At 37.2% G+C, this 13622-nt stretch overlaps 1 protein-coding gene across 1 annotated transcript; it reads left to right on the plus strand.

The window, feature by feature from the left end:
- The first annotated feature begins 472 nt into the window (after nucleotides 1–472).
- Nucleotides 473–13547, plus strand: LOC140239834 (lactadherin-like). The gene is made up of 8 exons (XM_072319655.1): nucleotides 473–644; nucleotides 4521–4604; nucleotides 5584–5786; nucleotides 8032–8187; nucleotides 9877–10018; nucleotides 10756–10913; nucleotides 11175–11324; nucleotides 13398–13547. Exons 1-8 carry the CDS (start codon nucleotides 473–475, stop codon nucleotides 13545–13547), a joined length of 1215 nt encoding a protein of 404 aa, XP_072175756.1.
- Nucleotides 13548–13622: the final 75 nt, after the last annotated feature.

A 13622-nucleotide genomic window follows, 5' to 3' on the forward strand; every position in this document is an offset into this window, starting at 1 on the left:
AATTATGTTTGTTGATGTTTCATAGTTTTCATCCTCGATATGGCTACATTTCTTTTTTCACGTTAACAGTTTAGAGATCATTTTCTCCTGTGGGGAGTTTTGTTTTTTATTTAATGTGAAATTGAAGGAAACGTAAAACACATTTGACAGTAATAATGAATCTGAAAATTGTATGCGCTTGTTCTTTCTTAAATATTAATTCATCAACGTTACCTTTATCATGTATATATATATATATATATATATATATATATATATATATATTCACACACGCTATATGTAGGCCTACTCACACATATGAGTGTATACATGTATGTACATATATTTGTATATGTATGGCTGTGTGTTTGTGTGTGTGTGATTATTTTCATCGTTATGATTGATATGATAAATATTGGTATTATATTTATTACCAGTATATAATACATTGATGAAAGGAATAATTCTTTCTTGTCCAATAGTTACAATCCCGATGGTACTCGGTCAAGGGCTAGAAAAGATCACGTGTGGCAAGAAGTGGGACCGGCGTAGCGGGTCCTTCGTTCAGCAGGAATTGGTCTCGGTACCGCCAGCTTCAAAGCTAGCCATGATGATGTCACAATGGGCGCCACACATATCAACAGTATCGAGTTGCATTGACCCAGGTAGATTGTATTAAAGGAACAAAATTACATATATATATATATAATATATATATATATATATATATATATATATATATATATATATATATATATAATTGAAAAAATTGGACTGAGGCAGGACGTTGCTCTCGATCTTAGTCTCCTTTTATTTGTCAAGCTTTCGGCCCGTCATTAGGCCTTCGTCAGGATCTACCAACAGAATAATAGTTACACATATATACACACATGGATGTATACATATACGCAATGCAAATATTATGAATATGATGTATATGATTTTGTTTGTGATCATTATGCTAAGAATTATAAGATAATATGATTACTATATGGCAGCATTATGATATAAGAATTTATATATAATTGGGGATATATGATGTTATTCTGATGATGATTTGAGGTCAGATTGGATATAGGTATTGAATTGAATGATTGATTTGCGTACATAAAGGAAACGATTTAGAAGATTGGTAATATATGAAATTGCATTATATATCATATGACACATCAGGATATTCATATAATAATTATTCTGTTGGTAGATCCTGACGAAGGCCTAATGACGGGCCGAAAGCTTGACAAATAAAAGGGAGACTAAGATCGAGAGCAACGTCCCGCCTCAGTCCAATTTCTTTCAATTATATGCACCCAACAATGAGGCACCGCGCACGTTCGGGACTCAGGGAACTATCTCTCACACTATATATATGTATATATATATATATATATATATATATATATATATATATATTGATTTTGCGTGAGGACAGAAAATAAGTGAAATAGGTCAACCTAGTCGAACTTGACGTTTTCACATTTTTTGAAAGAGCGGGTCTTCTTTTACATTATGCTAAAATTTGGTATCATAAAACGGGCAGGAAAGTGTGTTTTTTAGCGGTTTATCTCGAACATTTTTGGTAGAATAGTGTGATTAGGTGTGTCTTTATAATCCCTTTTTCATTTCTGAAAAACCTTGTCCACACTCTTCACTTTCAACTCTAATAACTTTTGAAAGGATAGTGCTACTGCTTTGAAAGTTGGCATTAATTATGGAAAGAATGTGTTAAGGAGGCATGCTTAATTTCAGTATAATCTGATAATCCCTTCATTGTTGTTACTCTGATGGTTTACTTCCTGTTTTTTGTCCCATTCATCGCACAGCCAGCACGGTTTGGTAAAGATTATGCGCTTGAATAGACACTTAAAGTCTGCTCTTTCAGAATATGGTCTTAACTAAAAATTCATGTCTGGCGACTTTTTGTTTGTTTTGAGGTGCAGGGTCACATCTAAACATACCATTGAAAAATTTTTGTTTTATCAATATATAATAATAATGATAATATGATAATTAGGTCTTATTTACCCAGGGTAGGCTCTTCAGTGTTGCCACTGTTCTACCAGAGAGCCCTGCTATCATTATCACCCTAGCATTGCCAGGTACCCATTCATATACCTGGGTCGAGAGGGACATAGTGGGTAAAAAACATCTTGTCCAAGGATGTAAGCACTGGGCGGGATTCGAGTCCTCCGATCGGGAGTCGGGAGGCTTATCCACTATGCCACAGCGCCCCCACAAATATGCTTTCTACATTTTATCTTTGCTGTCCACATGTTTGTGTTTAGATATGTTAGATCGCTTCAGCTGCAACTCATGGACATGTCATATTCTATTACTTATTCATCGCCCCCAAAAGATAGTGGTTCGGATATGACGTAAACGTGAACAATAGGCTGTCATTCTGCTTTTCTCACGTTACGCGGCATAACAAGGCACATCCATTTACCAGTAACTAATACATAAACCTATAGTCATCTACCGTACTGCCATGGCACTTAACTTGTATTACTGTTTTCACTGGAGCACTCTCGGCGGTGGTGTATTTCAAGGTTTATAGAGACTGATATGTTCAAACAGTGACAAACTCCTACTTTTTTAATGATCGCATGAGTGGAAGCTATGGTCTTCTTTGCTAATGACTTCAAATATATTCTGTATGAATTATTCAAAAATGATCTTCCTGATATTTTTTGCATATGTTTAAAAGAAATTATTCTATTCATAATTATCCCACCCGCCAACGTGACGATTATCACCTACCACGTACCCGAATAATTTTTGCGAAAAAAACAATTATGTATACAGGGCCGAAATACTGGAACGATCTCCCCATAGAACTCGCAGGTTGTTTGTCTTTGTCGACCTTCAAATACAAATTAAGACAGAATTTATTGAATAATTACATTGCGTAAGTCCATTGAAATTTCCTTCTTTCTTGTTTACGTGCCTTTTCCTGCTGTGTTGGTTATGTTGTCATTCAAATCAGTTAAGCCTCTCTGTTTGCGCTCTTAAATTCCTTCACACCAGTACCCCTTTTGGTACTCTAAGACTTCGGAACGTGTGAACAGCTGGCTTGTTGTATTCCCCTCAGTGCTATACTGGCTTGTAATTCTAATTCTAATTCTTCTTTGAATGTTAGTACTTGTATGTTCACTCTTTAGGTTCCCCGTATATCTTCCGAGGACTCGCATGTCGAGTTGTTCTCTTTTCACCATTATTCAAATCATATTAGTACACTATTGTCAACATTGTTAAATCAACTGTTCTTATATCGGCAGAATGTGGTTGTCTGTATATCACTATTTGTATTGGGAAGATTCTGTTAGTGTTCCAGGTATTTTTGCCTTTCATTTTTGTTTTTCTTTATTTTGGTCCTACGTTGCATCCGTGCTCCTCATCTTTACACTCTGTTCAGAATTTGGGACCTACGCTTTTAATAACAAGCTCGCTTTTAAGTAGGTTCCATCATATTTCTTTAGCGTTATACATAGAACCAAACGTACGATGATTGACCGCTATGTTTTACATGCTTACATTAATTTACTGTACATCCAAGCCGGATATTATGATTCACAATGTTTTATTACATTTTGATGTACATTCCTTCATTGAGAAATATGAAAATAAATTGAATTGAATTGAACTGAATTGAAAATTACAGATAGAATCCTTGGTAACAAGGAGAAGGATTCCTTCCACATCATTATTTTGTAATCACTGCAGGCGTAGGTCTTCACGGCTATGTTGCTACCACGTTTTGGTGAGCAGCATTTTTTTTTTTCTTTTGGTGGCACATTCCCTTCTTCGTGTACAAAATACTGTTAGCATTCTAAACGAATATGAACAGATGCTAGTGAGTATATTACAGGCATGGAAGTGGGAAGAGATCCCACCTCCTACAGGTTAGTACAGGTCGATGAAAGTACGGACTCAAAGTTTTCTTACCACTTTTGTTCTGTTGTTGTTGTTGTTGTTGTTGTTGTTGTTGTTGTTGTTGTTGTTGTTAAAATATATTTATTCAGGATAAAAAGTTCAGCAAAAGATGTTTTACAACAATGTTGTTGATCTGCAAATACTATAAATTATTACAACAATGTTGTTGATCTGCAAATACTATAAATTATGTATTAAATTATAAACAGGTAATTATTTATCTGTTCACTTTATTTTGAGTAGTTAATTATTATGATTGTATAATCGTATATTTAAAACTGTATTCTTTATTATGTCGTGTATATGAAGAGCTTGCTTCAAAAAGGCGCCAAATCCATTGAAAAAAATGATGGATAAGTGTGTGTGTGTGTGTGTGTGTGCGTGTATGCATGTGTATGTGCGTGGATATTCGTAATAAATGCCAACAGAAAGTTGAAAAATGTCCTATAATTATGGACAATAAAATGAAATCGGAAATCGGAATCTAACATGAAATTCTTTTTTGTTTAGCAGCTTGCTCGGAAATAGATTAGTCATGGAGACGGTCTTGATTCGCCTCTCTTTTCTTTCTCTTTGTTTCTTTCTTCTTGTTGTATCTTACACTGCAGGGGAAACTACCACACAGGAAACGACAACAACAGACACATCACCAACAACCGGCTCCATACCAACGACCACCGTTACAGATTCTGGTATGATCCTTGATCGACTACAAGATTGAAGCTGTGGCCACAGAGTTTGCCGACTAGGGTTACTGATGAAACAACAACAACAGAACAATGAAACACTTTCTTACTCTACGTAAATAACGGTATTTGTTTATACAACAGATAATGAACAGAGGGTCGTATAGGTTCGAATCCTGCTCGAGTATGTACGCCCATGATTTTTTTATCATGGCTACTGCTAAAACACTGATCAATTCAGTGCTTATTTACGTCGATGTAGGTCAATTGGTCAATCAGTTGCAATTAAAAACATTTCGACGGAAGAATTTCATGAACTTGAATACTCTAATGGTTCATGATGAAAGATATCATCGTGATTGATCGCATTAACAAACTGTGGCCATAAAAGGTGCTGGCGAAGGCTAATGATTAGATGCATTTTAACAACTGTAATGGATTGTACAGATACGACAGTGATTTTTTTTTTTTTTTAAGAAACAGCCAAGTACAATGAAATGGCTTATCAGAGACAACTAAATTGAGGATAGATAGAGGTCGATATATCTTCCACTCATAACTGTTTCTAGCGACCAAACAAAAAATTCAATGAAAAGTTCGCATCACTTAATGATTTTGGAGGACAATTTTGACTTGGAAAAAGACGTGGCATAGTTTCTAATGGAATGAATACCAGTAGAACCTTATCAAAGATCATTGTCAGAATTGCAGTGTATTGATGTTTGCAATAAACTGAAATGTTTTTTTTTTTAATCTACACCAAGAAATAATACCTGCTGCAGAAATGTTAAATATCCAGGAGAGAGGAAAAAAAAAATGACAGCCAAAGCACTATACCAAATATGATCGTCTCATCACTCAAGTGATTATCTGACAATTAATCCAGTAAAAGTGATTTTCAATAAAATTTGAGATGCAAGATTCTGTCACCCCAGTATCACCCCTATGTTTATTCATCCTTATATCCTTTTCGCCCATCCGGTAGTCATACCAAGGGATGCCGTACCTCTCGGCCTCCAGAGCTGCGCCATTCCCGACACCAGTCTCAGCGCATCCACTAAGTATGGACATCATGAATCCCATGGACCTGGCAGGGGGCGACTGCACCTGACTCACGTCCCTGGAGACATTTATTTAGCGGGAGCCTGGTGTGCCGCTCAGAGAGGATTACCCAACCAGTGGTTCCAGGTAGAACGTGAATTTAATGCTGTCATTTTTCTTTTTAATGAAGAAAATGGAAGATGGAGGTTAGGCTCTTTTTTTCACATTTTGTGTGTTCCATTTCATTTTTCTTGTGTCACAAACCCCATTCTGCTCTCTCTCTCTCTCTCTCTCCCTCTACGCACTTACATATCAATCTAAGCACAAATACACATAATTGTACACACACTAGCATCCACCTACATACAAAGCTTCTTTTTTTTTTTCTCCAGTGGCACGTTCGGAAATCCGGGAAATTCGTGAAATTTTGATGGCCAGGAAAAGAAATTTAGTGGCGTGACATCAATTTGGGTGACCCCAGCCACCGGTCTACGGCTAACGCTGTATCTATACATACGTTTGAACAGCAAAATACTTTTAAATTGCTGTTAAACGTCTAAATTAAAAGTGAAAAAAAAAACCCGAAAAATAAACACACGGAAGCTATTTTACCTATTAACTAAAGGGGTTACATTGGCCCTTAAAGTCGCTATTTACCCAGTGTAGGTAAAAAAGAAAAAAAAAACTTTAGGGCTTCAAAATAGTTCTAAAATGTGAGTTACGAATGGAAATAACGAATGTATGTGTTAAATGCGTATAATCAAGGTTGACTATTGTTTTATGAAGAAAAAAAATTATGTGAACAATAGCTTTATCAAAATTGTTTCTGGAATAAAGCATCTACAGTTATGGTTTATTGAGAAAATTAGTGATATTTCCTTTAATTCGCGGCTGTATTGACAAAACAAAATGTATGTTTGTGATCAACTGTGCATAACTCAACTATACATAAATATGCACCAAAAGTGGTAACTCGAACATTTTGTAATCACTGCTTCCATTGGTAAGCAGTGACTTTAACCCAAATGTTAAACCATGAACACTATACTCCCACCCACACAAACTATTTCGCAATGTCCCCACTGATGATAAGGTATACACTGCATTGATTTGCCAAACAAGGAAGGCAGGCAACTGCAAGGAACATAATTCAACTGATTAAGGTCTCAGAATGAACAACAAACAAAATGCGGTATTACTTTTTTTTGTCCATTTCAATGAAGAGATGTAAAATGTACTGTTTTGATAATAATTCGTTTTGTGGAGATTTTTTGGGTGCACGTCACGAGTCACCGACACCCACGAGTCATACAGCCCACAAGTTATACAGCTCAAAAGTCATACAGCCCACGAGTCATACAGCTCACAAGTCATACAGCCCACTAGTTATACAGCCCACGAGTCCGACACTTAATAAATAAAGCCCACGAGTTCGACATCAAGTAAAATAAGCCCACGAGTTATACAGCCCGTGGGTTCGACACTACACACAAAAGGTTCACAAGACCGACACCATGCAAACAAAGCCCACGAGACCAACACTACGCTCAAAAGGCTCACGAAACCGACACTAGGCAAAGAAGGCCCATGAGACCGACAGGATGAACAGCGCCACTTTGTAGACCAAGACATTTTATAGGGTGTCCAGATGATGGCATAAGGAAGATATGACAGATGGAGAAGGAGAGTTGCAAGGGGATTACCCCGTCAATAGCCCTCCCTCGCCCCTGAACTGATTTTCAATTGTGTTTGCGCGTTTGAGCGTTTGTGAAAAAAATAAACAAAATTCAGTAAAAGTGCATGAGATGTTTGAACATATAATTTCGAAACTATCAAAACACCCTCGTTTCCCTTTCCGCGAAACACACACCGGTATACACCTGCTTGCTATTAATCATGCTGCGCCACAGATATCGTTGTTCATCCTGTCGGTCTCGTGAGCCTTCTTTTCCTAGTGTTGGTCTCGTGGGTTTTTTTTTTTTTTTTTTTTTTTTTGCCTAGTGTCGATCTCGTGAACATTTTTTGCCTAGTGTCGGTCTCGTAAGCCTTTATTGTGTAGTGTCGGTCTCGTGGGCTTTCTTTGCTCAGTATCGGTCTCGTGAGCCTTTTGTGCGTAGTGTAGAACTCATTGGCTGTGTGACTCGTGAGCCGTATAACTCATGGGCTGTATGACTCATGGACCTACTTTTGATGTCGGTCTCGTGGACCGTATGACTCGTGGGTGTCGGTGTCGTGGGATGACCCCGATTTTTTTTTTTTTTTTTGGGGGGGGGGGTGGAGGGCGTGCTTTACAACTCTAAAAAAAAAAAAAAAATCCTGTGTTTATAAAGTAAAAACCATTTTGACCATAAAGGGTAAGGCACTCATAATCTTGATTAATCCGTACCAAAAGGTGGATTTACAGTCTCCTCATCGCATCGTTGGCATAGCAACGCAGGGTCGATCAGAGTTTGATCAGTGGGTAACTTCCTACAAGGTCATGTGTAGTGCCGACGGAACAACCTTCAACCCCGTAGAGGAAATCTGCAACACTTCCGGAAATGATACGGTAACAATCTAATTTCCACCACATTCAAATAAAAAAAAAAATTAAATTTGAACAAGGAGAGTCTTGAGGTCCAATACCACTTTATGCTCAGAAATATTTGTCTTCGATTAATAAAGAAGAAAAAAATCATGAATACGTCAGTTAATTTCATGAAAACATGTTTTCATCAAATATTGACATCTGCAAAAGTCTTGATCATAAACAAAGGAATTATCCATTGTAACTGATTGACAAATTGCCATACATCACTATATATAATAATAAATAAATACTTGCAATGATCTGAATATACGAAAGACCCATTATCAAGTCCATTAGAGACAGTTTGCGTATATTAAACGAAAGTATAAGGAAAATTCAAGATATTCTCACTTTTCTCACATAACAAAATAACACTCGACTTCTCTCTTTCAGAAGTCAGGGGGAATAGTATTACCCCTAACATACGTCAGTAACAAGTCGAAGAAAGGTGTACCTCATTCAAAAAGTCAAGTTTTGTGAAATTCTATTTATTTTCCGTATATCGTTGTACGTATGTGACATCATGCACTGTAGTAGTTTTCTCCTCCAGCAGTGATTACGCAGATATTTTAAAAATTCATTAACTTTTGAATGGACTGTTAGATTTTCCCCAAACTTTCACTGATGTGTTCTACTAATATTGTTGCATTCACTCAATCCACGTGTATATGAAGGTGGACTTGTCCTTTAGAAAGAAAGAAACCTACAAATAACGTCCTAATATTTTCATTCGTCAATTATGGCAATGTTATGCATGGTATTCAAAATGTACACTTTGAACACTACTTTGAAAGATTACCATATACAGCTATATTTGGCTTACTTTGGAAGGAAACTCTATACTCTACATAAGAATGCATGTACATGCTGATTCCCATTATGAAAGAACCCTAGGACTTCAATTTGTTACTGAATACTATCAATTGACTGTGATAATCATAGGGGAAAAAAAGATGCAAAATACAACCACCATTCAAAGATTTGTTTCCTCTTTAGTATTTAATTCACTCTGTCGTAATGAAAGTCCCTTGATGAGTAATATACATTGACGGCCCTGACACTCTTTGTGAGAAAAGCCATAATTGGCAAAATGTTTCAAGATGTCGCGTCATATCTTACTATCATTCAATTCATTTACTCTATCAAAGCGTCAAAAACTGAACAATTTACACTTGAACCATTTACTGTCACTTCGTCGTCCTAGGCAAGGCGCCTTGTTGGGCTTTGATAATTCACTTTGTTGCTCAGCTTCTCATTTGAATTAAGGCATAATTTACTATTTGCAGATGAAATAAAAACCCAACATTAATGCTTCAAAATAACTCCAAAATGTGAGTTAGGGATAGAGGCAACCAGTGTAAAAAATTGAATTAGTGTAATCAATATCAAGTGTTGTTAAAAACATAAAATATGAACAATGGTTATGATAAAAATGTTTCCAGACTAAACCGCCCACAGTTGCGATTTATTGAGGAAAGTAGTGATATCTCCTTTCACTTAAGGTTCTATTGCAAAATTCTTCAATGGTAGGATGTTTTGTGATACAACTGACCTACACATGCATCAAATGTGATATCTTGAACATTTTTTTTTTAAATCACTGCTCCCAGAGGTAAACAGGACCTTTAAGTTTTCGTACCTCTCAGTATTTGACTGTGTCTTCTTCAGACATTCCAGGGTAACATGGATCGCAACACGGTAGTCTACAACGCTCTTCCACGCCCACAAAACTGCCAGTCGGTGAGAGTTGCTCCCCTCACATACCATCACCATACTTGTATGCGACTGGAAGTATACGAACAAACCCCAGGTCAGTTTTTGACGTTGTCCACGAACAGATGGTGAATATAAGGGGCAAGCCCGTCCATCCGTTTTCTAATGTACCAACATTAATTCATCGCTCACTTAAATCAATCACATGAGATAATGGAATAAGTTGTTCATATACCCAGTCAGTGATAGGATTTGTATGATTACGTGTTAAAAGAGACCTACATGTATTACATTTCCTTGTATTTGTGTTCGCGTACACTAATGCCTAACATCCATGGACCAACGGAGTACTTTTAGGACTGGTGCTTTGAATGAATGTCCAAATTCTAATGAATAGTATTGTAACAACGATGATTACCGAAACGGTAAAAATGTGAAACCACGCCATATCATTATTCTCAAGTCTTATAAATGACAATCGCTGATCTATACTATAAAGCTGAACAGAGATTTCATTACAGTTTGGAGATGAGTCTTATCTTGGTAATCAAACTCATATTAGATATTCTGGTGATTTTAGTAGTCGTTGGGAGGGAACAGAATGCTCCAACCCTAGCTTTAGTATATGATTACACTGGAGGATATGTCATTACAAAAGCCTATACAACTTCGTCTATGGACTCCCTTTGATAACAATATTACCACAAAAGCCTTCATGTGTAAAACTCGGCATCAAACATCTGCGAAATTGAAGTGCAAGCAATCACTGCACATTTTCGGTGTCACAACCACGTCACGTGGTATGTAATGACAGACTTTCTTACCTAACTCTAGGAGTTCCGGACGACGTCGTGCCGTTGGGGATGGAGAGTGGGGAAATACCAGACTCCAGTCTCGAGGTATTCGGCTCCACCGGCTTATCTGCCAAGTCGTGGCGACTCAACCGTAACAATGTGTACCCACCGCTACCAGGAGGATACCAGTGGATTCAGGTATGAAAGCGACTTATTTATCAAAAACGAAAAACATGTTGTGGGCACACGCACGCACACACACACACACACACACACACATTGAAACAAATGCCAATCATGCAATGTTGTTTAATTCGCATATCGCAGAAGGTCATTAATGTAGGTCTGATGAGGGTCGCCATGATCTTTTTAGGAGAGAGGCTTCACCTATTTTAGGATTCTTTTTTCAAGCACAGCTTTGCTTTGATGACGCTCTCATGATGTCAACCCCGCCAACAGGTGGATCTGCAGACCCAGCTCGAAGTCGTCGGAATAGCCACCCAGGGAAGTTACTCCAACAGCGAATCATCATGGGTGATGTCCTACAAAGTGTCCTACGGGACGGATAGAGTGAATGTCACTGTCGTCCAGGAATCCTGTGGCGACATGGTGAGGAATATGACTCGTTTTCTTCCATCATGCGTCGAATAATCTTTTATGTAATGTACCATCGGCTTGTCTATTTGGTTATAAACATCAACTGTGAGCGCCTTGAGCACCTTTGAGTGGATAGATACATGTATGTTATAAATGTCTGTATTATTATCGTAATCAATTCAATGTGACGTACAACTTTGATTAATAAGATGTTTCTTGAGTTTGAATCTTCTTCGGTTTGTCTCCCTCTAACAAATGAAATTTGTAAGTTCGCAACTGCTAATCTGTAATTTAACAAACGTGTACGGAACAATATAACAAACAAACAAAAATTAAAAAAAAAAAATAGAGAACCACGGGACCCAAACCTGTCATCAATTGCTTTCCGGGCAGCGATACTACCGCCAGGCTTTCCCTGCTTGCCGGTAGTGACACGATGAACTTGGAACAAATACCCAAGCTCCAAAATTTCGACATAGTTAGAGCGAGACAAACTGAAGAAAATTCAAACCTCAACCTTCACCCCTCTACTTAAGGAATTTCTCTTGCATTGATAGGTTTCTTGTTTGCCATATACATACAAGGAAGAAATGGGGGAGGGGGAGGAGGGAGAGGGACATCGAACAGCTGGTTTTTATTTTTACTTCCTATCGTATCAGCAAGGCTCGTCAACACCCAGCTGTTTTCTCATGTATACCGTTGTAAATGAACTTATAAAGCTAGATGAGCTTGGAGAAGGCGACTTTTTGCAATACGGATTGTTCGTACTTGAGGCAATATGGCGACATTTCAAACTCTCCTCGGTACATTCTCTATAAGATCGGAAGGGAGAAAATTAAAACCACAAGTTGAATCTCAGTTTAACTTGTTTGATAAAGGCGATTCATGGACATCGCCTAGGCCCCTTTTGATAAGGCCAGGACTCGTGCACCGGACTTGCTCAGCTCTCCAAGGTTTTAGTTTTTAAACAAGGCACCTTGCCGAGAGTCACGAAGTCCACTTAATTGCTGTACGTTTACAAGATTCTTAACTATGTATTGTCAAATATACTAGCATTCAGGACTGATTCCATGATGAACAAGCAGCTCAAATTATATATATATATATATATATATATATATATATATATATATGAAGAGTTTGTTTGCAAAAACCGATAAGTCCATTTTTGAAGATTTTGAAGTAAGATCTCTGTCATAAAGTACAAAATAATACCTTTTAAAATGATAGATTGGTCACTACATATAAAGGTACATTTATGAAGTTATGGTCTAAGGAAGCCAAGAAATTCTTATTATTCTCTTTATTTTTCTTGACCTTTAATCGCAAATATCTCCATTTGGCAAATATGGACTTATCGGTTTTTGCAAACAAACCCTTCATATATATATATATATATATATATATATATATATATGATGGGCAATGGAAACTGTCGACAGATTAAACAATGTAGCAGAAATGAAAAAAAAAAGTCTTTACTCAATCTCTCGATTATGCAAGTTCCTTACGCTTCAGTGCTCACAAATATCGATGAAAATGATTATTTTCTTCAAGGATGTTTTTATTTTGCCCCTTCATACAATAACAACAACAACAACAAACCTGATATCCCTATCCTAGCGGTTCAGTTTCCACAGTGTTACTCTGGCATATTGCTTGACTCCTCATTTTACTATGTAGAAAGAATCACTTTCATTAATTGTGGATGTAAATCGTTACGCCGACTTGAGTTGATTTAAAGATAAAGTACACGTAAATGTAAACTTTACACACAGCAATACACACACACGCGCGCGCACACACAGATATGTGATGCTAAGCACATACACACACACACACATAGAAGAGCTTGCTTCCAAAAGGCGCTAAATCCATTGAAAAATGATGGATTTAGCGCCTTTTGGATATATATATATATAATGTATTCAATATACATAAGTATAAATAATATACGGTCTCTTTCTCTGAAAGGGAGTTCTATGTATGTACTGATAAAATATTATATATGGATACATGCATGTATGCGTATTGATTGTAAATACAAACATATAAAATAACTCCCCCTCTGTCACCTTCTTTCAGATTTTCACGGCCAACTGGGACAATCAAACGGTAGTGTTCAACCGTATCCCCAACCCGTTGTATTGTCGTTACGTCCGACTTGAACCCATTTCTTGGAACACCCAAACAAACACCGTCTTTCGTCTAGAACTCTACGGAAGCTCTACTTAAGTGTGTATCAAGTCGATTACTTTCTTGGGAATTCGATATAAGCAAATGAAAGAAGGTAGACATGTACACGTTGAG

Source organism: Diadema setosum, chromosome 16 (assembly GCF_964275005.1).
Source record: "Diadema setosum chromosome 16, eeDiaSeto1, whole genome shotgun sequence".
NCBI lineage: Eukaryota > Metazoa > Echinodermata > Echinoidea > Diadematoida > Diadematidae > Diadema > Diadema setosum.